The sequence below is a fragment of the Phyllobates terribilis genome, unplaced genomic scaffold (genome assembly GCF_046119375.1).
Source record: "Phyllobates terribilis strain yellow unplaced genomic scaffold, ASM4611937v1 Scaffold_4__5_contigs__length_816908805, whole genome shotgun sequence".
NCBI classification, from domain to species: Eukaryota; Metazoa; Chordata; class Amphibia; order Anura; family Dendrobatidae; genus Phyllobates; species Phyllobates terribilis.
The window spans coordinates 140,550,505-140,577,327 of NW_027362764.1; the positions used below are offsets into that span (position 1 = coordinate 140,550,505).

A 26,823-nucleotide genomic window follows, 5' to 3' on the forward strand; every position below is an offset into this window, starting at 1 on the left:
ATACAGAACGGCAGCAGCAGTATCGAAAAGTGCAGGAGAGCGTCGAGCGGAGTCTGTCTCAAGCAAGAGAAAGGCAAGAGAAGACTTATAACCAGCATGCTCCCGCTGTTCCTCTGGTACCTGGAGAGCAGGTCTTGAAGAGAAAGAGGCGGCTCCACAAGTTGGACGACCAGTGGGAGAAGGACCGGTACACAGTGCTGCCTTCAAGTCATGATAACCCAAAAGTCTGTGTAATCAGTAAGGATGGAGGAGAAACCACAGCCATTGTTTCCAGAGACCACCTGAAAAAGTGTCCCGAGCAGCTGCAAAGCCCTGAAGAAGATCAAGGAAACCCCCAACCCGCAGAGGAAAGGGAAGAAATGATCAGTACCGTACTCGGAGACTTTCCCCGGTCCTGGACTCAGATCAACAACGCAGTCGTGGTACCCGTCCTCACCTTTCTCCAGCCAGCCCCTCAAGGACCTACAGAAGAACAGGGAGTGTCAGAAGAGCAGCCGGCCCAGGAGGCAGAAGAATCCATACCAGCAGTCCAGGAGAATCAACCCTCTGCTAGTAGTAAGTCTGCCGTGCCCCTAGTAAGCCAAAGAGTACGCAGAAAGCTGCCAGGCCTATCCACAAAACCTTCTACACCCTGTAGTGCAGAACCAGATAGTGGGTTATGTTGGTCCACCAGGAGTACTAGAGGACAGATGCCCGCTCGCTGGAGAATCTAAAATGTCATCTGTAACTTGCAAATGTTGAAAATAGTTTATGTTTTTGTTACCTGGTTACTAATTATGTTTCTCTAGTTACCCTTCAGGTTTATTTGGACTGACAGGTTATGGACGCTGAATAACCGCAACTACATGTAGATAGTTGCACCTTGGTGCCTTTTGCGAAGATGGCCGCGGAAGAGAAAACCTGTCTGGCGTGGCCCCCTTGTGGCCCAAAGTAGCTAGCATCAGCCTTGCAGCCACGCCCACGGCCAAGGTTTGGGGTTTGCTTTGGACAGGTCCCCCTACTCTGTGCCAAGACTTCCCGGTTACGGACACGCCGTGACCTCTAAAGACTAAAGCTTCTTGTGTATATGTTGTTGTATTATTTTTTATACCCTGTATTTGTGTTTTCTTAAAAATGTGCTTAGTCCCAGAGTACTAAAATTCACTAGCGGGGAATGTGGCACCCCAGGGGTCTGGTTGCCACAGTAATAGAAATATTACATCTGAGAGCAAGTGGGAGGTTTCTCTGGTCAGGAGCCCTTAAGCATGCAACATCTCCTGCCCAGACCTGGGAGGGGAGGAATCTGCCCTTATAAACTGGGTCTGGGGCGGGATTAGTCTGCGTCAGAGCCTGGAGACAGTTCCAGACACAGGGAAAGTGTCAGCAAGGAGCTCTGTAGGAGCAGAAGACAAGGGGCTGGAAGCTAAGCAGAGATATAGCTCGCCCTGGCAGAAGAGACTACTACCGGACAACGAGTCCGAGGCTGTGGGGACGTATATTCATCCAGCAGCAGAAACCAGCCGGCAGGGGATTCCAGGTCCTCTGGCCATAGAAGCCTGGAGTCACAAGGAAGGGACCAGCACCACCATTGAGGAGCGGAGGCTAACAGAAGGCCCCAAGTCACCAGCCATACGGGTGAGCACCACACGGTATACTCAGGGACGTTGGCTACTACTACCCACTTACAGCAAGGTAGCCAGGAAGAGTGCAGATAGACGGGGAGGCCTACAACTCCACCTGGCCAGGGGAACTCCTGTTTGCTCGCAGACTGACCAGGCCCCTTATGCTAGCCAGTACTCCCGGGAGGGTCAGCCTTAATATCACCAGTAAAGACCCTGAACTGCACTGCAAAGACTCTGAGTCGTTCCTGCTTCATCGCCGCACCAGCACTACTAGTGCTGGGACTCCTGTGCACTATCACCCTCACCATCAACTACACTGCCCTGGGGCTGCACTCTTCCCGTGGGGAGTCACACTACCTCAGCTGAATACACCATCATCCCCAGCGGTCTGCCTTGCAGCGGCAGTCCGCACTGACCGCAATCCACGGGTGGCATAGTCGGACAATTAACCTAAAACCCCCCACAAAATACCGCCATTGGCCTGACCACCCTGAGCCACGGGACCGGGTCACCGCCACGGATACTACAACCCCCAGAGACCCGGCTCCGGGTATCCCACACACGTCCACACTAGGCCCAGGGGGCGAGTCATAGACAGGCAGGCTGATTCGGCTGAGCCAGACAGGTGCTCCGGGTAGGCAAGCTGGCGGGCACAATAGGTAACAGGCTGCTTCCAGGTAAGCAGGCAAGCGGGCACGGCAGATGACAGGTGGGTGCTTCCAGGTAAGCAGGCTGGCGGGCACGGCAGGTAACAGGCAGGTGCTTCCAGGTAAGCAGGCGGGCAGAGCCCATAGACAGACTGGTGGACTGGACTGTAGGCAGACTGTCGGGCTGGAAAGTAGTCAGACTGGCGGATTGGACTGAAGAACAGACTGACGGACAGGAGTGACTTGCAGAGGACCTGAGGGCTGAAGCAAAGTCAGTATAACAGAACAACAACCTTGCACGGGCACCTCCATATTGGAGGAGGTGCCTTTTATAGAGAAAGTCCTCTGGCCATTGGTCGGGGACTTTTTAGGACAGCGCATGCGGCCCCTTCAAGAGGGAGGGAGCGCGCGCGCGTGCCCTAAGCACAGTGCCAGGGAAGCTGCGTGCACCAGCAGCAGCAGCAGGGAGGCCGGAAGACGCCGGAGCAGGACCGCGGTGGTAGGGGGGACGGCGTCTCTGCTGGTAGGGGGCAGAGACACTGATGCTACACATAACCTTTCTTCTCTGTACATCTCTGAAATAATCTTCAAATATATTCCCTTACGTAATCTCCAGTCCTCCCAAGATCTTCTTCTCTCCTCCACATTTATTTGTTCCTCACCCAATCGCCTTCAAGACTTCTACCAAATATCCCCCATCCTCTGGAATTCTGTGCCTCAACACGTCCGATTAGCCACCATATTCGGATCCTTCAGACAGAACCTGAAAACCCATCTCTTCAAAGCACTCTACAGCCTGCCATTGCCTTGCTGCCACCTCAACACCACCGGAGCTAATGCAACTCCGAAACCTACTGTCTCCTTCCCCACCATCCTGTAGAATGTAAGGCCACAAGTGCAGGGTCTATAAGACTTAAGATGCCATATGACACCTTGGCAAAGCCCAGTTACATTCTCCCTCTGATATCTAACAATAACAAACAGGTCATGCTGGAGAAACTTGCACTTACTGCCACTCAGTGTCTTCAGCTCCTTTGTTAGAAACTAATGTTTGGGCAGCCAATCTACCAAATAAAATTCCTGAGATATGGAAATTGTGCGTGGCTTTGCTTCTGGTACTGGGTGCTAATACCAAACCATGGCATGCCATTCACTGGATATTCCAGACTGGTTGGAGACAAGCTCATTCTCACAGAAAAGTACCAGCAAGCTAAGGAGATGCTCACCTCTATCATCATGAAGGAGTTTGCTTTCTGTCTAGCTGACCGACCATCGCTGTTTTCTACCTTGTGAACATTGTGTTGAATCTTGCAAGGATTAAGAGGTTACATTGGAGAGTCTGTTTTTTATACTAAAGATCCTGCTGTGTTTTTATAGGTTTTTTTTAGTTATTTTGCCTTAAATACAAGTCATGACCATGCAAAGAATTTTTCTTAACATTTCTTCCAGGAAAATCCATTTTACCTTTGTTTTTGAATGTTTTATTTCAGTCCGTAAAAGTGGTGTAATACTCTGACAATATTGTTCCCAGATATGGTATTGGTTAATGACCAACCTTGAATAGGTTTGAACACACAACTGGCATACTTTAAATGGAGTATAATATTTGACACGTTCCCTAACAATTTCAGTATTATTAGCGCAGTAATATCTGATACATCTGACGACCACGGTTTTAGCCACTGGCCTTGTTGTACACTTAGTATTGGTCAGCGACCAGGTGTGAATAGGTTCAAAAACATACAGCTGCAGACTTTAAATGGAGTATAATATTTGACACGCTACCAAAAATTTCAGGATTATTACCACAATAATATGGAATCAGGTATGATGACCTCGGTTTTAGGCATTGACTTTGTAATATGCTATTGGTCAGTGACCAACTGTGAATAGGTTCAACAACACACACCTGCCATACTTTAAATGGAGTATAATATTTGACAGTAATATGATATCTAATACGTCTGATGACCACAATTTTAGCTACTGGTCTTGTAGTACACTTCGTATTTGTCAGCGAACAGGCATGAATTGGTTCAACAACACACAGCTGCCATACTTTAAATGGAGTATAATATTTGACATGCTGCCAAAAACTTCAAGATTATTACCTCAGTAATATGGGATGAATTTTGATGATCATGGTTTTAGGCAGTGGCCTATTAGTATGAAATTGGTCAGCGACCAAGTGTGAATAGGTTGACCAACACACAACTGGCAGACTTTAACTGGAGTGTCATATTTGGCACGCTCCACAAAATGTCACGAATATTACGGCAGTAATATGGGATCACGTCTGATGACCACGGTTTTAGGCACTTGCCTTGTCATATGGTATTTGTCAGTGACCAAGTTTGAATAGTTTGGAACAACACACAACTGACACACTTTAAATGAAGTATAATATTTGACAACCTCCATAATATGTCACGATTATTACAGCAGTAATATGGGATCATGTCTGATGACCACAGTTTTAGGAAGTGGCCTTATAGATGTGGTATTGGTCAGCGATCAAGTGTGCTTAGGTTCAATAAAACACAGCAGACTGACTTTAAATGAAGTGTAATATTTGGCACGCTCCACAAAATGTCTGTATTATTACAGTAGTAATATGGGATCACGTCTGATGATGGAAAAGTTTCTTTGCTTCCACAATAAAGCAATGCAAATTAAATTAAAAAAAATCTGGCTGTATTCTGCTAACAAGCAAATGGAGCAGTAAAATGGAGTACTGTATTGCTTTTTAAGCAAATAATCAGGATTAAGAGCAAAAAAAAAGCCCTGATTTATAGGGCTATGGATATCTGTAACAGCAGCAGACAGAACATGCTGTATACACTATCCACAAACCAATCCCTGCCTAACTCCTGCTATCACCAGTAATATATGCAGCTGGATTAGTCGTCAGAAGGATTATTAGTTCAAATGGATATATATCTTGCTGTGGAATATATATACCTAAGGCTATGTGCCCACGATGCGGAAATGCTCCGGATATTTTCCTGAGCGTTTCTGCATCTCCCTGGCAGAAAAAACACATGCGGATTGTACATGCATTTTTCCTGCCAGGGACAAGTGGAAATGAAGCGTTGTTCATATGCATTTCCACATGCGGGTTGTCAAGCGCTTTCCAAGCGATTTTAGCATCACTTGGAAGGTGCTTGACAACTTGGTCACAATATATAAATCCATGCAACTGGCATGGATTTATATAGTGTGACCGAAAGAATGGTAAAAAATAAAAAATAAATATTATACTTACCTTCTGATGGCCCCGGTAGTCTTTATCCGATGCGTCTCGGCTTGCCGGCAGCTCACGGTAGACTAAAGCACCTGCCGATGTCAGCGGTCGCCGACCCATCACATGACTAAATAACATCATGGCAGGTCCTTGAGTCCACCGCGATCTGCCGGTAAGCCAAGACAAAGACACCGGGGGCCATCAGAAGGTAAGTATAATGTATAATGAAGCTGACACAAGCTTCAACAGGTCAAATAGGTATTTTTGACCTGTTTGATCTGTTGAAGCGTGTGTCAGCGCGAAACGGCCATTGTCAAGAACAGCATGACATATACCCCCCAGCTTGCACTGTAGCTATATTTTTGTAGTTACTTTAAAGTTCTTTCCTTAGTATTTTGAGATTTGTATACAATGACAGATTTTTCTTTTTTTTAAAGATTAAAGGGAACCTTTCACGTGAAAAAACTCTATTAACCTGCAGATATGGGGTTAATCTGCAGGTTTAAAGAATTCTGAACCTGCCGGTGCCCGCACTGGGAGCCCTGCTGCCAGGAGGAAATTAACTTTATTCCTCCCAGCAGCTCTGGGAGTCATAGGGGTGGCGCTGGTGCAGGTTCAGTCACTTGTCTGTATTCAGAGAGCGGCTGCTGTTTCTGTACCCTCCGCACTGACTGACAGCAGCTCAACATTAGTGCAGGTTGTCAGTCAATGCCGGTGGCGCGGTTATAGCCGCTGCTCTCTGAATGCAGCAGTGACTGAACCCACGCCAGCACCACCACTGTGACTGAACCACAAAAACTGCCAAGAAGAATAAATTTTGATTCCTCCCGACAGTGGGGTTCTAAGTGCTGGTGCCGAGCAAGTTCGGAACACTTTTAACCTGCAGATTAACCCCATATCTGCAGCTTAATAGCATTTTCCACGTGAAAGGTTACTTTTAAACGTTATGATCTTTTGTTTCTTGCCTTAGTGCCATCAGTTTCTATCCTAAAATAAGTTTTTTATATATATTTAAGTGTAATATATAATGCATGTCATTAGAATTATAGCTATATACAAAATACATGCAGAGTATTTTATTTTATTTAGTGTCTGTTTAAAAATATTTCAAAATCTCTGGATTTTTTAACATTTTTGTTTTTTAATAATATTTAATTCAATTTTGTTTCTTTATATATTGTATATTTTCTAAAAACACTTACCACAAGGGCATCTCCAACTGTATATCCCTGATCTCCCAAAATAAGAATTGTACCATACCAAAATCCTAGCCCATATGAGGCATAATTTATTAGACACATAAAGCCAAGGGCAAGCTGGGATGCAATGGCTTTCTTGATGCCAAGTTTTTTGGCCTCTTCCAAATTATTTGTGTATCTAAAAATGAAAACAATGACATATGAAGTTAAACATATATTAGCTTCATGTCTCTACTAACACTAACGAAAACACCTTTTTATTTCTTTTTCTTGTCCTCCGAATGCCACCACTGTCCTTATTGAGGAGAGGACTTCTTCAGCCACTGCTCCGGCTTTGGCATAAACTGAGAGCTCCTTGCTTGTCAGAGACACCAACATCTAATTACAAAGTGAAACATCATTTTTATAGCTTCACAGGATAACATTATTTAAGTTAATGTAGCAACAACAAATAAAACTATTTTTAAAAGATCTGTAAAAAAAAATCTGTAGAAAAAAAAATTAAAAGGAGCATGGTTAAAATTAACAATTTGGTTTCATATTTATAGAGTTTTGCTCACTAAAGTCTTCACGTCATTCCACAGGATATGACATAAATGTCTGGTAGGTCAGGGTCCACCTTATCCCTAATCGCTTGGAAAACTACCGGATCCAGGTGAAGTTTGAGTGAAGAAGCGGTCGCACGTCATAAATTTTCATGTTTAGGGAAAGTAAAGAGTTGAGCCAGCTTATAAGTGGCAAATGACTGTTAAATGTGTTATTGAGTATGTATTATCGACCATTAGGCTAGGGTTACATGATGGCTATGCTAATCAGACTATGATCAGACTCTGATCAGAGTTTGTTAAGAGGGTGATCAGAGAGTGATCCAAATTTCTCATAGGTGCAGAAAAAAAGATTTTTCTACCTTCTCCTTTCAGACTGTCCGTGAAAATCGGACTACACTTGGAATCCTAGAGTGGTCCAATGTTTTCCACTGACCCATAGACTTGAATGGCCAAATATCAGAGACAAACCTAGCATATTGCAATATTTTTCCTTGAACTACTCAGAAAATGACGAATAGCACTCGTCTGATACTATGGTCGTGTGCACGAGCCCTTATGGTAAAAATATAGTAGTTACCTTTGAAAATATTGCTGACGATATTGACATTAGTGGACTTGTAGACATATATACTAATGTAAGCTGCCACCCTTTTACCAATGCGATTACTAATCCAGCTATACACGTTGCAGAATTTTGCAAAAGATGGCCAACCTTGTCTCCAATCCCATCATTAATTTTATTGATGTCCCTAGAGATTAATAAAAAAGATATTAACTATGGCAAGAGAAATTTCAACATTAAAAGTATCTCTGTTACTCTTACTCGGTGAGATGACTGTTGAGTTCTCCAGATTTGGTAACATCGAACCAACTCATGTCTTTGGATAATACGGAATGGAAGAATGTTTGTCGCATTCTTCGTGTCTGTCTTGCAGCCGCTAGAACCCAAAATGAAACTTGTACATATCCACAAATTATAACCGCAGCTCCGATACCAGCATAGTACAAGGAGAATCTATAGAGAAAAGTAATTGCAAATAAATATTACTCAGAAACTACGACACACACCCCTGACATGTAACTTCTGACTTCTCAATCCCATAGAAATTTTTTCTTTTAGTGAGACTGTTCCAAATTGTCATTAATTGCCCACATTTAATTTGAAAAAAAAAAAAGGTACACCATGGCTGTCATTCCTTTCATTGTAGTTTCTGAATAACTTAGCCAACATGCAAGGCCAGAAAAACTTTGTATAGAAGAAAAGATTTTTTTATTGTCTTTGTGGTACTTTTCTTCTGTAAGAAGAGTTGCACAGTTTGACATACGTCCTATATTTGCAAAATTTTTCACAGAGGCATGAAAATTAATAGGAATTAAGCAGTAGAAAGTATGTCACCATTGATCTAACATAGTTATTATTTCCAGATGAAATTGGTGCAAATTGTATCACAAATGTACGCCTGCTAATAGGAAGCATAATTATAGTTTTTCTTAAAAAAGTTGTCTGGTCACAGCATATTGATGACATACAAATTAAATGGAGCTGTACCTTGCAACTCCACTCAAAGTATTTTCAACTAGCAGAGCAAATAACAGCTGATCGGTGGGGATGCCAAGTGTCAGACCCCACCAATCTGTCCCTACCTATCCATCGGATAGGTCATCAATATATTAAGACTGAACAACCCCTTTCAGCAAAGCCAAAATGCACCCAAATTCTTAAATATTTATAAATTTGAAGCATTTTCATTAAGTACAAAACAGTTTAGGTGAATCTTTCCAATATGGTTCAGAATAGTGATAAAAATATATTAGCAGGTACTTTATACTGAAAATGATGATTGTTATAGGCTGTATAAGCAGTAAATGTAAAACACATGAATTAAATGAACCATTTTTTGAGAAATTGTATGTAAGCTAATAGCCCGATGGCAATTCTAAGGACAATCCTTAATTAATTCTGACAGGCAGAAATTTCAACTATTAACTTGTAACTCTATAAAATAGCACAGAAACAGATAGGAACATGGAAGCGGTGAAGAAGTAGAAAAATATGTTGTATTATAGGGGCATTTATGTAGTAACTGTTATGAGGCTATTTTAACTGTATTGCTATTTTGTGATAGGCACAAAAGTATCATAAATTTTCTGTGGATCTTATTAGCAGGCTGGCACTAAAATATCAGCATGGCGGCATCTACTTATTAGCATGAGAAAAAAGTCTACAGCAAAGAGTAGGACTATGATGAAGTCTATATTTTCTGCATCAAGTAGCCATTATTGAGATTCCAAAATAGCTGTTCATCCTTTTTTAATACAGTGTATTAGCTTCAAATTCTATTTCCAGCTGAACTTTTTTTGCACTGACAATGAACACAATCCAGAAATCATAATGGAGTAGCAACTGTGGAATGTGCAATGAAACCCCCGATATAGAAAAGAACAAATAGAATGTGATACTTTCAAGAAAAAGAAGATGATGTTCAATTCAAAGTTATATTGTGGTACCGTGTTATCCAGAAAAATCAATGTAAAATAAAATAACAAAAGTATTCTAGGGGTGATACCTTTATTGACTAACCAGAAAAAAATATATATGCAAGCTTTCAGAGCACAGAGGCTCCTTCTTCAGGCAATATTACAAATGATTTCATAAGACTTAAGGCACAACATTTAAGAGATGTTACAGTATGACATTTGTTCATGAGGTGGAGGGGGTGATGCCTCCTACTGATAAGTCAAGGAGATCAAATTAGTTTTTTTTTGTTGCAAGTGGAGATGCTGTGGGAATGTTTAATTATCTGGAGGTGTGGATTGTGTCTATGTAGTGAGTCATAAATCCAGGTGTTAGGTTGAGTCCTGTTGATAACAAATTGCATAGCCTTATCAATTTGAATTCCCAGATTTTTCTCTCCCTGCTGTCCTTGAGGTGACCTTTCAGTATTAAGACTTTTAGATCTGACATACTGTACAGTGTCTTGGACCAGAGAAATGTTTTCCACAGGCGTGTCCAGTTCATTCTTAATTGTATGTCTGTGTACATTCATTCTGGTTTGCAGTTTTTCATAGTTTCCCCAATATAGACTCCCTCCGGACACCTTGTACATTGTATCATGTACACCACATTTGAGGATGTACATGAAAAGACATCCATGATTTTGTAGTCCTGATTTGTGTTTGGTATACGGACTGTATTTGATGGTACAAGTTTTGCATTTTTTGTTTTTACATGGGAATGTACCTGTCACTGATGATGATGAGAGGACACTTCTGACAAGGAGATTCCTTAAGTTAGGAGGCTGTTTGTAGGAGAGAAGTGGTAGTTCTGGGAATATTTCTTTCAGTTTGTGGTCTCTGTGGAATATGGGTTGGAGATCAGCACCAATTTTCCTCAAGATGTTTGTGTGGGGGTTGTATGTGACTGCAAGAGGTACCCTGTTGTTGTCCTCCCTTTGTCTGTAATTCAGGAGGCTACTTCTTGGGATTCTTGTGGCTCTGTGGATCTGTTCATCTATTACCAGTGGATGGTATCCTTGTTGTAGGAATGTATTCCTCATTGATAGCAGCTGCAATTTTCTGTCCTTACAGTCTGAACAGATTTGAATGTACCTCAGAGCTTGACTGTAGATAATGGATTTTTTTGTGTGTCTTGGATGAAAGCTGTTCCATCTAAGATATGCCAGGCTTATGGAAAATTGTCAAGTGGGCTTATGGTAAATTGATGTTTGTATGGTGTTGTCTTTGATGTATATAATCGTGTCCAGAAAATGTATTTGGGATTTTGAGAAGTTGAGGGTGAGGTTGATGGTTGGTGGAACCTGTTGAAGTTATCATGGAAGGTCAGAAGATCATTTTTTGAGACTGTCCAGATTATTAGCAGATCATCAATGTAGCGGAAGTATGCTAGAGGTTTAATAGAGCAAGGTGACAAAAACTCATCCTCTAGTTTAGCGATAAATAGGTTAGTATATCGTGGGGACATTTTACTTCCCATGGCGCTGCCCATACATTGTTGATATAAACTATTCCCAAAGGAGAAATAATTGTGATGGAGCACAAACCTGATGAATTTCAGAGTTGGTTCTGTGGCTAGATTGTTTTTTGCAGGAAATGTTTGCATGCTGCAATCCCATCCTCATGAGGAATGTTGGAGTAGAGAGACTCTACATCCATGGTGGCTAGTATTGTGTCTTCCGGAAGTGTGCCCAGGGCTGACAATTTGCAGAGAATATCCGTGGTGTCCTGGATATAGCTGGGTGTGCATCTCATCAAGGGTTTCAGAATGTTCTCCACCCAACCTGAGATATTTTCCGTTTGTGTCCCAATACCAGAAATGATTGGCCTCCCAGGATTACCTTCTTTATGTATTTTATGTAGAAGGTACCTGTTTGGGGATAGTCTGGTATGAGTTCCAGTAGTGAGGATGAAGTAGAATCAAACCCATTGATGTTATGTGTTAGTTCCTCTGTGTATTTTTTGGTGGGATCTTCCTGAAGTGGAGTGTAGCATTTTATATCCAAGAGTTGTCTGTGTGCTTCCTGGATGTAATCTGACATGTTCATAATGACTACAGCTAATCCTTTGTCTGCTGGCTTGATGATATTGTTGTTAGCTTTTAAAGATTGTGTGGCTTTTCTTTCCTACATGCTGATATTTTGTGGCACTTTGTGGTGTCTGTCCAAAATGTCAGATTTAACTTTTTGCAGAACCAGTCTATGTAGTGATCCAGAGTTTGGTTGTGCCTAGGTTGTGGGGTCCAGTCTGTCCTCTTTTTCTTTTTTGATGTGTTGTTCACATTGTCTTGTGATGTGATATCTGCATGGTTGTAAAATAATTATTTAAGCCAGAATTCCTCGATATCACTACAAAACTGAGCAGTACCAAGTTGTTTTGTAGGAAAGAATGTTAGTCCCTTTAATAAAACATTAATTTCCTCTGTGCTTGGCTCATATTGTGAGAGGTTCACAACAGAGGATGTATTAAAATGATTGTGTAAATTGGGCTTACCTTCAACTACATCGAGACCTGCTTTCTTCCGGAGTCATGGATGTCTTTTCATGTACATCCTCAAATGTGGTGTACATGATACAATGTACAAGATGCCTGGAGGGAGTTTATATTGGGGAAACTATGCAAAAACGATGCAAAAACTGCAAACCAGAATGAATTTACACAGACATACAATTAAGAATGAACTGGACACACCTGTGGAAAACATTTCTCTGGTCCAAGACACTGTATGTCAGATCTAAAAGTCTTAATACTGAAAGGTCACCTCAAGGACAGAAGGGAGAGAAAGATCTGTGAATTCAAATTGATAAGGCTATTCAGTTCCTTATCAACAGGACTAAACCTAACACCTGGATTTATGATTCACTATATGGACACAATTCACACCTCCAGATAATTAAACATTCCCATGGCATCTCCACTTGCAACAAAAAAAATTTAATTTGATCTCCTTGACTTATCAGTAGGACGAGTCACCCCCTCCACCTCATGAATAAATGTCGTACAATAACATCTCTTAAATGTTGTGCCTTGTATCTTATGAAATCATTTGTAATAATGCCTGAAGAAGGAGCCACTGTGCTATGAAAGCTTGCATATATATTTTTTTCTGGTTAGCCAATAAAGGTATCACTCCTAAAATACTTTTGTCATTTTTGGACATAAAAGTATTTACAAGAAAAAGATGACAATTGAACATTATCAGTCACAAATCTCCATCCTCTGGGCACCACCTGATGCCACGTGCTGAAGAACGATGAATTGGCCTTTAGAGAGGGGTTGAGAGTGGTAGGTTGTAGATGCTGAGAAGGAAGAGTGTCAAATAGGGGCCAGTAAAGTGCCATGCAGCAGTTCAGGCAAGTGACTGGGTGCACTGCAAACCTCACGGCAGGGGGTGCAGGTCAGGAGCAGAGGCACCGCAGACCAGGAGCTGCAGGCTGAGACCTGAAATGATCAGTGCCTGCAAAGATGGAGGTGGTCTGAAGAGCAGCATGTGGAGAGAATTGGTAAAGGTTGAGCTGTAGTGGAAAGCTGGTCTTGATCAGATGAGTGTGGCTTTCTGTAGTTACATTATAGCTGCATGAATACTAACTGCCCAGATGCCATCCCACTGGAAAGTGATTATTAAAGAGCAGGGGCTTACATAGAAATCATGGGGTCCCATAGCAGAAGCTCAAATTGGGCCCCCCCACAAAAAATAAATATTTGTCTGTGTCACAGAAGAGCAGATCTTACAACTTTCCAGGCTTTAATTAGTAAGTTTCCTCCAGCTGAAGTCCTAGATCCTTCCTTCATTGCCCCCATAAAGTATGATGCCAATAAAAGTGCCCCCCCAAGCACAGTATCTTACCCCCATGGTGCATTACTCCACATTAGCCTCCACATGCACAGTATAATGACCCTATTGTACGCCACTTCAACTCCCAAGGCAAAGTATGGTGACCCTAACACAGTATGATCCCCCAACTGTGACTCCCACGCAGCCCTCCATACAGTATAATGTGCTTACATACACTATAATGGCCCGCACTAGCCCTCCAAACAGAATAATGGCCACCACACAGCCCTCCAAACAGTATGATGGACCCCACACAAACCTCCACACTGTATAATTGCTTTCAAACAGTATAATGGCCCCCCACATAGCCCTCAAAATATTATAATGGCCCCACATAGCCTTCCATAAAGTATAATGCGCCCCCCAAAATTCTCTATATAGTATAATGCGCCCCCCATAATCCTCCATATAGTATAATGAACTTCCCATGGACCTCCATAGAATATAATGCACTCCCCATAGTCCTCCATACAGTATGTTACACACATCATAGGGTAAAATGCAGCCCCCATATAGTATAATGCACCCCACAGTCCTGCTGAATTATGGGCACCACGTACTCACTGATTTTAAAATACCGTATGTTTTAAATAAGCCAACCTAAGTATAAGCCAAGGCCCCTAATTTTACCACAAAAAACTGGGAAAACGTATTGACTCGAGTATAAGCCTAGAGTGGAAAATGCAGCAGATACTGGTAACTTTCCCCATCCTGGTATGTATGGCACCCCTCATCCCCAAATCCTGGTACGTATGGCACCCCTCATCCCCCAATCCAGGTATGCATGGCCTCCTCATCCTCCAATCCTGGTATGCGTGGCCCCCTCATTCCCTAATGCTGCAATGCATGGCCTCCTCATCCCCCAATCCTGGCATACATGGCCCCTCTCATCCCCCAATCCTGGAATGTGTGGCCCCCTCATCCCACAATCCTGATATGTGGCCCCCCTCATCTCCCAAACCTGGTATGCATGGCATCCCTCATCTCTAATCCTGGTATGCATGGCCTCCTCATCCTCCAATCCTGGTATGCGTGGTCCCCTCATTCCCAATCCTGGTATGCATGGCCCCCTCACCCCCCAATCCTGGTATGTATGGCCTCTTCATCCCCCAATCCTGGTATGCGTGGCTCTCTCATCCCCCAATCCTGATATATGTGGCCCCCCTCATCCCTCTATACTGATATGCGTGGCATCCCTCATCTCCAATCCTGGTATGCATGGCCCCATCATCCCCCAATTCTGCTATGTATGGCCTCCTCATCCCCCAATCCTTGTATGCATGGCCCTTTCATCCTCCAATCCTGATATGTGTGGCCCCCCTCATCCCCCAATCCTGATATGCGTGGCACCCCTCATCCCCAATCCTGGTATGCATGGCTCTCTCATCCCCCAATCCTAGTATGCATGAAACCCCTCATTCCCCAATCCTGGTATGTATGGCCTCCTCATCCCCCAATCCTAGTATGCGTGATCCCTTAATCCCCTAATCAAGGTATATGTGGCCCCCCTCATCCCCCAATCCTGGTATGCATGGCCCCCCTCATCCTCCAATCCTGGTATGTGTGGCCCCCTCATCCCCCAATCCTGGTATGTGGCCCCCCTCATCTCCCAAACCTGGTATGCATGGCATCCCTCATCCCCAATCCTGGTATGCATGGCCTCCTCATCCCCCAATCCTGGTATGTGTGGCCTCCTCATCCCCCAATCCTGGTATGTGTGGCCTCCTCATCCCCTAATCCTGGTATGTGTGGCCTCCTCATACCCCAATCCTGGTATGTGTGGCCTCTTCATCCCCCAATCCTGGTATGCATCGCCCCCTCATCTCCTAATCCTGGTATGCATGGCCCCACTCATACCCCAATCATGGTATGTGTGGCTCCCTCATCCCCCAATCCTGGTGTGTGTGGCCTCCTCATCCCCCAATCCTGGTATTTGTGGCTTCCTCATCCCCCAATCCTGGTATGTGTGGCCTCCTCACCTCTCAATCCTGGTATGTGTGGTCCCCTCATCCAGTAATCCTGGTATGTGTGGCCCCATCACTGCACCTCACCTCTACTCCAGCGCTGCTGCGTCCTGTCAGCCAGCAGCTCATGTCGGCATCTGAGCAGTGCGTGCTCTCAGATGCCGAGGTGAGCTGCTGTTGCTGGCATATTCACTCCTCTCCACGCCGGGACCATTGGCGTAGAGAAGAGTGAATATGCATTCTCTTTAGTAGAGGGCACTGTCAGCAGGAGCTGTGGCTCAGCGCTCCTCCATGCCTGCTACTAAAGAGAATGAATATTCCCTCTTCTGCACGTCCATGGAAGTGGAGAAGAGGAAATATTCATGTCCCTTTAGCAGTGGGCACACGTGGTAGCCGCAGCAGCGGCTACTGCGTGTGTCCCAATCCTGCGCTGCTGCAACCTCCCTTCCCTCCAATACTCACCTATCCTCCTCATTCCCCCGCAGCTTTGGGGCCCTCCCGGCTCATGGGCCCCATAGCAGTGGCGTGGTCTGCCGCCATTGGCGGTATACCAATAGGGTAGTAAAAATATGGAAAATAACATGTTCTACAGAGACCCCTACTATGATATACTGTATATTGGGGAATGGCTGATATAGGAAAGGGTATAGCTTCTTGATCACTGGGGTCCATCCACTGAGACTTCCAGTAATCCCAAAAATGAGGTTCTGAGACTTGGGAACCAAGCTTGGAAGATCCCAATCTTCAATGGAGCAGAGGTGCACAAGCTCAACCTCTGCACCATTACCATTATTTGTTTATGGGGATGGCAGAAATAGCCAAGGCTCCGAAAATCATCAGCATGATAGGAATATGAGCCAGGAGGGGAGGAGTACCCCTGCAAGGGGTCAATGTTACTAAAAAGCCTGTTCAAGTGATGTGCCTATCATTGAGAGCCGATATGCTTAATGTGCCTCTTCACAAAAATTGATATTGTATATACAGAGTCCTTTGCGTAGCTTTCAGCTGACCACACACATTAGATTAATATGGTTTGGTTCCATATACGATATAATTAGACCACTGCTGTCAGAGGAAAGAAAGTACTGACATGTTGGAATTAAACAATTATTTGTTTTTACAAAAGATAAGTACGTCCCTGTTTGAATTGAGGAATTGGAGAAAATGTCCAAAAGTAAGATGAACATACACTTCTATAACTGACATTAGGAGGTAAATATACACAACTTACAGTGTCATTTGTTCTTCTATTGGTTTGAATTGTTCACAATTAGCTGTAAACAGAAAACATGACAATATACATATTTTAATAATAATATAATTATCATATTTATGCTAGATACAAATGACAAATGTTAACACTAAACCTGAACATTAAAGGGTGATTCTTAAGTTGTCTCCAAGCAACACACAGTTCTGCTGTATTGATGAGTGAGCATGCTCGTCACTACTCGGTACTTGCCCGTGCATTTCACAGCTCGAGATGCTCAGTGCTCTGCGAGTATTTCCGGGATGCTCGGGCGGGAACTCGGGTCCCCGCCCTGCATGTTTGGAGCTCTTTAGAGTGCCAATGAACATGCAGGGATTGCCTGTCACTCACTGTAATGCCGTAGCCATCTTGGTTGTGGCATTACAGTGATCGGCTGGCCGCATAGCATTATCAGGTCTACTTAAGACCTGGTGATCGTATGCTCATCACAGTCTAACCTTCAGACAGGCAGAGTAGGGAGAGGTGCTGCTGTGTGAGGGACAGAATTGGCCATGTAATAGTTAGATATAGGTATTCCACACCAAGATACATATCTATCTGAACTAACAGTCCTTCTAATGACTAATCCAGCTGCATATATTCAGAGGTGATAGCAGGATTTAGGCTGGCAGAGATTGTGAACACTAAACAGCACAATAGTGTCCATTGCATGTTCTGTCTGGTGCTGTTGCATGTTACAGATAGCAAAAAACCAAGCAATGTGAACTGAGGTCTAAGATGGTACACATGCAAGAAATAGGAGCATGTTCACACTAGCAAAAAGAAGCAAAACCTACAAAAGACAAAAAATATATCTCATACCCTACCATCATTACATATAAATGTAAAGCAAAGTTGCATATTAGATATAGGGTACTTAGTGAACTATTTTTGATCAAAAAAGTATACAAGCCGTCCCACCAGCGACAAGGTGACCCTAATATGGGACGGTACCTACACTGTCTATATTAAAAACCTTACTGTATATCAAAGTTGAAGTAATGCATATAAAAGGGTAGACAAATAGGACCGGGTCCCAACTCCAGACCACCTAGGCCCGTGGTAAGCTACATATATACTAATCAGCTCAACAAAGGGGCTAATATAGACAGTGTAGGTACCGTCCCAATTTAGGGTCACCTTGTCGCTGGTGGGACGGCTTGTTGTCACGCTGTCTCTGTGTACTGGAGGTAGGGGGCCTAAGCTGACCCTAAGCTGGGGCCCTGACTAATCCCTCTACCTGGAGGTACTGTTAAAGGTACAGAAGTCCAGGCCGCCAGCGTAACCCCTACTTCCTGAGGATCCCTGCACCTAAGTAATCTAGTCCTGAGAAGGACCCCTGATCACAACAAAAGGGGACAGGTAATAATATGCCCACACTCAGTACTTAGACGAACGAGACAGTACAAGGGTAAAACCAAAACCACCTTGCATACAAAAACTACACAACTACAACAGAGGGAACACCAACGGGAAAGGAGATAAATGATAAAGCGAGGAAGGGAAAAAACACTCCAAATGCACTTAGCTCTGAAACTCCAAATACCACGATCCGCTCTGTTAGTCTGCATGAAATGCTTTCACCGACACTTCCCTAACAGACCGGCAGGCATTTGAAGGAGTCCCACTACAGCAGCATTGATTGCAGCTGGGCGAGGCTGGACCTCGTCTAGCACAGAGAGAGAGAGAGTTAACTCCCTCACTGCCGAAAAACACAAAGCACCAAAAACTCAGCTGCGAGAAGTCAGGCTGTGTAATCGTGACGATCTTCGTGGCGACACACCCGTGACAGTACCCCCCCTTCTACGAGGGGCCTCCAGACCCTCAGGGCCAGGTTTATCCGGGTGAGTCGTGTGGAAGGCCCGAACTAATCGGTCTGCGTTAATATCCGACGCAGGAACCCACATCCTCTCCTCAGGACCATACACCTTCCAATGAACCAGGTACTGAAGGGACCGGCGATTAAAGCGTGAATCGATGACCCTCGATACCTGGAACTCCAAGTTACCATTGACCACCACTGGAGGGGGAGGTAAAGGTGACGGTACCACCGGCGCCACATACCTCTTAAGCAACGATCTGTGGAACACGTTGTGAATTTTAAACGTAGGGGGGAGGTCAAGACGGAATGCCACCGGATTAATTATAGAACTGATCCTGTACGGCCCGATGAACCTGGGACCCAGTTTCCAGGAGGGAACCTTAAGTTTTATATTCCTGGTAGACAACCATACCCGATCGTTCACACTTAGGTCCAGACCAGACACTCTCCTCCTATCAGCCATACGTTTGTATCGGTTCCCCATAGTATTCAGATTCTTCAGCACCCCTCTCCATACTGAAGCGAGTGATGAGGAAAATCGTTCCTCCTCAGGAACCCCCGAAGAGCCCCCCCTACTGAAAGTACAAAACTGGGGGTGAAAACCATATGCCCCAAAAAACGGGGACTTACCAGTGGACTCGCTCCGCCTATTATTAAGAGCAAACTCTGCCAGAGGTAAGAAAGAAGCCCAGTCCTCCTGGTTCTCTGACACAAAACACCGGAGATATGTCTCCAAGCTCTGGTTCATACGTTCCGTCTGACCATTGGTCTGAGGATGAAAAGCCGATGAGAACGATAAATGCATCCCCCGCCGTGTACAAAACGCCTTCCAGAATTTGGACACAAACTGAGACCCCCGATCTGACACCACCTCGGAGGGTACCCCGTGAAGCCTCACAATCTCCCCAATGAACACCTGCGCAAGAGTTTTAGCATTAGGAAGAGCAGGAAGAGCGATAAAATGTGCCATCTTGCTGAACCTGTCCACTACAACGAGTATGACTGTTTTACCCGAAGACGGAGGGAGGGCCGTAATAAAGTCCATAGACAGATGAGTCCAAGAACGCTCCGGGATCTTCAAAGGTAAGAGGGCCCCAGACGGACGGGTATGTGAGGTCTTAGAGCGCGCACAAACCCCACAGGACGCGACAAAAGTTACCACCTCCTTATGTAAGTTAGGCCACCAAAACCGACGCGAGAGAAGATCCACAGTTGCTTTACTCCCCGGGTGTCCTGCAAAAACTGAGTTATGGTGTGCCTCGATCACCTTTTGTCGCAACTGATCTGGAACAAACAGTCTCCCCGGAGGTCCAACAGGGGCGTCCCCCTGAGCCTCCAATACCTCCTCCTCAAGCTCAGAGCATACTGCCGAAACCACCACCCCCTCCTGAAGTATAGGAATCGGGTCGTCCGTATTCCCGGCCCCAGGGAAACTACGAGATAAGGCATCCGCCTTTACATTTTTTGACCCAGGACGATATGTAACGACAAAATTAAACCTGGTAAAAAACAATGACCACCTAGCTTGTCTGGGATTCAGACGTTTCGCGGACTCCAGATATAGCAGGTTCTTGTGATCGGTGATGACGGTGACCGGATGGACTGCCCCCTCTAAAAAATGGCGCCACTCCTCAAAAGCTAACTTAATGGCCAAGAGTTCCCTATTGCCGACATCGTAATTCCTCTCAGCTGACGACAATTTTTTAGAGAAAAAGGCGCACGGATGCCACTTACCAGGGGACGAACCTTGTAACAATACTGCTCCCACCCCTACCTCGGAAGCGTCTACCTCTACAATGAATGGCTGTGACGCATCAGGTTGAATGAGTATGGGTGCCGAGGCAAAACATTTTTTCAAGGAGGAGAATGCTTGACAAGCCTTGTCAGACCACCTAGAAAAATCCGTCCCCTTTTTAGTCATGTCTGTGAGAGGCTTAACCATGGACGAGAAATCACGAATGAACTTCCGGTAATAATTAGCAAACCCCAGGAAACGTTGTAGTGCCTTAAGATTCTCTGGCCGATCCTACTCAAGAACTGCCCGCACTTTCCCAGGGTCCATACGAAAACCGGACGCTGAAACCAGGAAGCCTAAAAACTGGAGTTCCTGTACGGCGAACACACACTTTTCCCATTTGGCATACAGTTTAATATCCCGCAAGATCTGTAACACCTGCCTAACGTGCTCCTGATGAGACACCAGATCCGGCGAGTAAATTAAGATATCATCCAGATATATGACAACAAACTGTCCCACCAGGCGGCGAAAAATGTCATTAACAAAGTGTTGGAACACCGCCGGGGCATTAGTCAGACCGAATGGCATGACAAGGTTCTCATAATGCCCCTCCGGAGTGTTAAACGCCGTCTTCCACTCATCCCCCTCCTTCATCCTAATCAGATTGTACGCCCCCCTGAGATCCAACTTAGAGAACCATTTGGCGCCCACGATCTGATTAAAGAGATCGGGAATAAGAGGGAGCGGATACGGATCTCGGACCGTAATCCGATTAAGTTCACGGAAATCCAGGCAAGGGCGTAGGCCTCCATCTTTCTTCTTAACAAAGAAGAACCCCGCGGCCACCGGTGAAGATGAAGGTCTAATATGCCCCTTAGCCAGACTTTCTGAAATATAATCCTTCATGGCCTGCCTCTCAGGACCAGAAAGGTTATACAACCTAGCTTTAGGTAACTTGGCCTCAGGGAGCAGTTTTACAGAACAGTCATACTCGCGATGAGGAAGTAGTTCCTGACACCCTTTCTCCGAGAATACATCCTCAAAGTCCGCCAGAAATGGAGGTAAGACCCTAGGAGTAACCGCACCGATGACCGTATTCATGCAGTTTTTATTACAGAATTTACTCCATTGGCTTATCTCTCTGGATTGGCAATTAATAACCGGGTTATGCTTAGTTAACCAAGGAAGGCCCAACACTATAGGAGTAGGAAGACCCTCCAACACGTAGCAAGACAACAGTTCTTTATGTATCGCCCCCACTTGAAGTTTTACGTTATGCACAGCTTGCAAAAAACTTCCCTGACCGAGAGGCCTGGCATCGATCGAGAATATGGGGATGGGTATAGCCAACTCACTCAATCGCATACCTTGAACCTGGGCAAACCGAGCGTCCACCAGATTAGCCCCGGCCCCACTATCCAGAAGAACAGATATCCTCTCAGTTCTCGTACCCACCACCACCTCCGCCGGTACGAGAAACTGAGACGAACCTAGGGACGAAATACCTACTCCCAGATTGCCGTCCACCACACAACCTGGGATCAACAGTTTTCCGACGACTCTTCACTCTGCAAGGGACGGGATGGACACCCCCCAATAAAATGTCCCTTTCTCCCGCAGAAGAAACACCTTCCTGTCTTATGGCACACCACCGGTCCCCTCCCCCGAAATGATGTCCCTCCTAATTGCATAGGCTCCTCTGGACTGACCAGGGGAACCACCATATGAGGGGACCTTGTAGGAGGTGGAGTCATCACAGGGGGTGGAGTTATCCCGCACCTCTCCCGAAGCCGTCTGTCAATGCAAATAGCAAGGGCCATAGCGGCTTCCAGTGACGCGGGAGAGTCATACTGTGCCAACACATCCTGTAATTTGTCGGATAAACCTTGACAAAACTGGCTCCTAGGAGCCGGGTCATTCCACTGGGTGTCAGTGGCCCACCTACGGAACTCCGAACAGAATTCCTCCGCCGGACGATCTCCCTGCTGGATCCTACGTAACTTAGATTCAGCAAGGGAGATCCGATCCGGGTCATCATACACAAGACCCAGAGCAGCAAAAAACCTATCCACTGACTGGAGAGCCGAGGAGCCCGGGGAAGAGAGAACGCCCAAGATTGTGGGTCCCCTTGTAGGAGCGAGATGACAATTCCCACCCTTTGTTCTTCACTCCCCGATGACCGAGGCCGCAGCCGAAAGTACAACTTGCATGCCTCCCGGAAAACAAAAAACTTGTCCCGCCCCCCAGTGAACCTGTCAGGGAGAGCTACTTTAGGTTCTGGTCCGGCTTGCTCCTGAGGATACAAAACCTTGGACCTAACGTCCGCCAGCTCCATGGACAACTCTGGAACTGCCGAGCTAGACCGGCTACTGGATCCATGGTAGCTGGAGAAAATCTAAGTGGTCGGTGAAAATGTCACGCTGTCTCTGTGTACTGGAGGTAGGGGGCCTAAGCTGACCCTAAGCTGGGGCCCTGACTAATCCCTCTACCTGGAGGTACTGTTAAAGGTACAGAGGTCCAGGCCGCCAGCGTAACCCCTACCTCCTGAGGATCCCTGCACCTAAGTAATCTAGTCCTGAGAAGGACCCCTGATCACAACAAAAGGGGACAGGTAATAATATGCCCACACTCAGTACTTAGACGAACGAGACAGTACAAGGGTAAAACCAAAACCACCTTGCATACAAAAACTACACAACTACAACAGAGGGAACACCAACGGGAAAGGAGATAAATGATAAAGCGAGGAAGGGAAAAAACACTCCAAATGCACTTAGCTCTGAAACTCCAAATACCACGATCCGCTCTGTTAGTCTGCATGAAATGCTTTCACCGACACTTATCTAACAGACCGGCAGGCATTTGAAGGAGTCCCACTACAGCAGCATTGATTGCAGCTGGGCGAGGCTGGACCTCGTCTAGCACAGAGAGAGAGAGAGTTAACTCCCTCACTGCCGAAAAACACAAAGCACCAAAAACTCAGCTGCGAGAAGTCAGGCTGTGTAATCGTGACGATCTTCGTGGCGACACACCCGTGACACTTGTATACTTTTTTTGATAAAAATAGTTCACTAAGTACCCTATATCTAATATGCAACTTTGCTTTACATTTATATATAATGATGGTAGGGTATGAGATATATTTTTTGTCTTTTGTAGGTTTTGCTTCTTTTTGCTAGTGTGAGCATGCTCCTATTTCTTGCATGTGTAACATCTTAGACCTCAGTTCACATTGCTTGGTTTTTTGTCTTGTTTGCATTCTGTGCAAATTAAGGGTGTGGCATCCACTTTGTTGAGCTGATTAGTATATATGTAGCTTACCACGGGCCTAGGTGGTCTGGAGTTGGGACCCGGTCCTATTGGTCTACCCTTTTATATGCATTACTTCAACTTTGATATACAGTAAGGTTTTTAATATAGACAGTGTAGGTACCGTCCCAATTTAGGGTCACCTTGTTGCTGGTGGGATGGCTTGTATACTTTTTTTGATCAAAAATAGTTCACTAAGTACCCTATATCTAATATGCAACTTTGCTTTACATTTATATATAATGATGGTAGGGTTAGAGATATATTTTTTGTCTTTTGTAGGTTTTGCTTCTTTTTGCTAGTGTGAACATGCTCCTATTTCTTGCATGTGTACCATCTTAGACCTCAGTTCACATTGCTTGGTTTTTTGTCTTGTTTGCATTCTGTGCAAATTAAGGGTGTGGCATCCCCTTTGTTGAGCTGATTAGTATATATGTAGCTTACCACAGGCCTAGGTGGTCTGGAGTTGGGACCCGGTCCTATTTGTCTACCCTTTTATATGCATTACTTCAACTTTGATATACAGTAAGGCTTTTAATATAGACAGTGTAGGTACCGTCCCAATTTAGGGTCACCTTGTCGCTGGTGGGACGGCTTGTATACTTTTTTTGATCAAAAATAGTTCACTAAGTACCCTATATCTAATATGCAACTTTGCTTTACATTTATATATAATGATGGTAAGGTATGAGATATATTTTTTGTCTTTTGTAGGTTTTGCTTCTTTTTGCTTATGTTACAGATAGCATTGGACTAGATATCAGGCCTTTCTTTATCTTAATCCTGATTATTTTCTTAAAAAGTAATAGAGTCCAACATTTTACGGCTCCATATGTTAGCACTGCAGAATACAGCCAGATCTTTTCCATAATCAGACGTGATCCCATATTACAGTGGTAAAAATCCAGCCATTTGTAGGAACTGTGCAAAATGTTATCCTCCTTTTACAGTTTGGCAGTAGTGTGTTGGTGAAGATATGCACATGTGGTCGCTGCCAATAATGGTAAATTACAAGGCCAGTATTTAAAACCATGAGCATCTTTCAGATGTATCCTATATTACTGCGGTACAAATCCAGACATTTGTAGGGACCGTGCAAAATATTATCCTCCATTTAAAATGGGCAAGGCGCATGGCAAGAGACAGGGAAGTGGACGTGATGGTGATGGTGCATGCAGAAGCAGAGGCAGAGGCAGTGGGCAAGCTGACATTGTGCCACAACAAGCTTACACATCATGTCGCCCTCCCTTCCTGTCCTAATTACTAGGGGACCACAGCACACCACTATTAAACCCAGAGCAGTGTCAAAAGGTTGTTGGTTGGCTAGCAGATAATACTTCCAGTGAGTTTGCCACCACCACCACCACCACCTTCTCTTCCACACTGTCAAATCTCAGTAGCCATGAGTCTGGACTGCATATTCCTCATCCTGATCCTCCTTCCTCCCACCATGCCAAGTGCCCAGAGAAAACTGATCCCACACTTGGATACTCCGAAGAGCTGTTCACTTTTCCATTTATAGATTCGGGCCTCTCGCACAGCCAGCTTCAAGCGGGGCAAGAGGTGATCACATGTAGTGATGCCCAAATATTTGAAAGCCACGGTCACACAAAGGCAACAGTGGGAAAGTGCAATTACTGTCCCAAGAGGTGGATGATGATGAGACACAATTGCCAGAAAGTCAGAAGTAGGACCAGGGTGCGGAATTGGAAGATGAGGTGGTGGACGATATAGTCACTGACCCAACCTGGCAGGAGGACATGAAGAGCAAGGAAAGCAGCACACAGGGGAAGGGAGGCATAGCACCACAACAGGCAGGAAGAAGCAATGAGGTAGCCGCAGACACAAGGCGGGCAAGCGTTTCCCGTAACACCAACACGACGGAAGTTGCCAGTACAACTGTTAGGTCTTCCAGAGTCAGGTTGTTTTTTAAAGACTCTGCAGATAACCCCAAAAAGGTCATTTGCTCCATCTGCCAGGACATCATCAGCAGGGGTATCAAAACTTGCAGCCTGACCAACTCCAGCATGATCAGGCACATGACAGCAAAGCACCTGACTAGGTGGGCCGAACGCCAGGGTCCAGAAACAGTGTCTCCAGGTGACAACACTGCTTCTTCCGCTGTTGTGCATGCATGCCAATCCCCTGTACATGGCACATGAAAAGATGCCTCCTGCCCTGCACCATTCATTGCACACTCTACACTAGCACCATAAGCAACTACATCCAAGTCCTTGTCCCAGTGTAACATTCAGTTGTACCTACCCCAATCCTTGGAACGCAAGCGCAAATACGCAGCCAACATCACACAGGCCACACTACTAAATTCACACATTTTGAGAATGCTTGCGCTTGAAATGTTGCCTTTTAGGCTCGTGGAGACAGAAGGTTTCCGCAAGCTGAAGGCGGCGGCCGTCTCTTGTCCTTGGTCCCCAGCCGCCACTATTTCTCCTGGAGTGCCGTCCCCACATTACACAAGCATGTGTCCCAAAACATTAGCCGTGTCCTCAACAACGCAGTTACTGGGAAAATCTACCTAACCATGGACACGTGGACAACTGCTTGTGGGCAGGGACGGTACATCTTGCTGATAGCACACGGGGATAATATAGTGGAAGTCGAGACCCAGTCTGACCTTGGGACGGAACACGTCCTCTCGATGCTGAGAATTGTGGGCCCTGGGTCAATCAGGGTTGTCCCCATATTCTACAGCTCCAGCACCTCCTCCTGCTTTTCCTCTTCTTCAGCCTCCATCTCCAAAATAACCACATCAGTCACAAGGTGGAAGCACTGCAGCACTGCCTCGGCCAAGCGGCAACAGGCTGTGCTGAAGATAATAAACCGCTGAACCTACAGCCAGGCATGGTCATGTGTGACAATGGCAAGAACCTGGTGGCGACTCTGAAGCGAAGCGAGCTCAAACTCGTACCATGCCTGGCCCATGTGCTTAACCTCGTGGTGCAGCGGTTTCTTAAAACCTACCCGGATCTGCTGGATTTGCTTGTGTACGCTGTGTGTGTGCCCATTTTAGAAAGTCAGTTACAGCTTCTGTCGAACTTGCCGTACTTTAGCAGCGTTTGCAGCTTCCAGCTCATCGACTGGTGAGTGATGTCCTCACGCTTTGGAACTCAATGTTGAAGATGTTGGGAAGGA

At 45.1% G+C, this 26,823-nt stretch overlaps 1 protein-coding gene across 5 annotated transcripts in view; it reads right to left on the minus strand.

Moving 5' to 3' along the window:
- LOC141265124 (ATP-binding cassette sub-family B member 5-like) overlaps positions 1 to 26,823 on the minus strand; it is a 476,628-nt gene that overhangs the window by 159,994 nt on the left and 289,811 nt on the right. For all 5 annotated transcript variants that reach the window (XM_073677800.1, XM_073677797.1, XM_073677796.1 and 2 more), the window contains 5 exons: positions 16,784 to 16,826; positions 8,063 to 8,254; positions 7,817 to 7,988; positions 6,945 to 7,069; positions 6,695 to 6,869 (listed from right to left, as the gene is read on the minus strand). In XM_073677800.1, the coding sequence (XP_073533901.1) occupies positions 6,695 to 6,869; positions 6,945 to 7,069; positions 7,817 to 7,988; positions 8,063 to 8,254; positions 16,784 to 16,826 (707 nt within the window). The remainder of the gene's footprint in view (positions 1 to 6,694; positions 6,870 to 6,944; positions 7,070 to 7,816; positions 7,989 to 8,062; positions 8,255 to 16,783; positions 16,827 to 26,823) is intronic.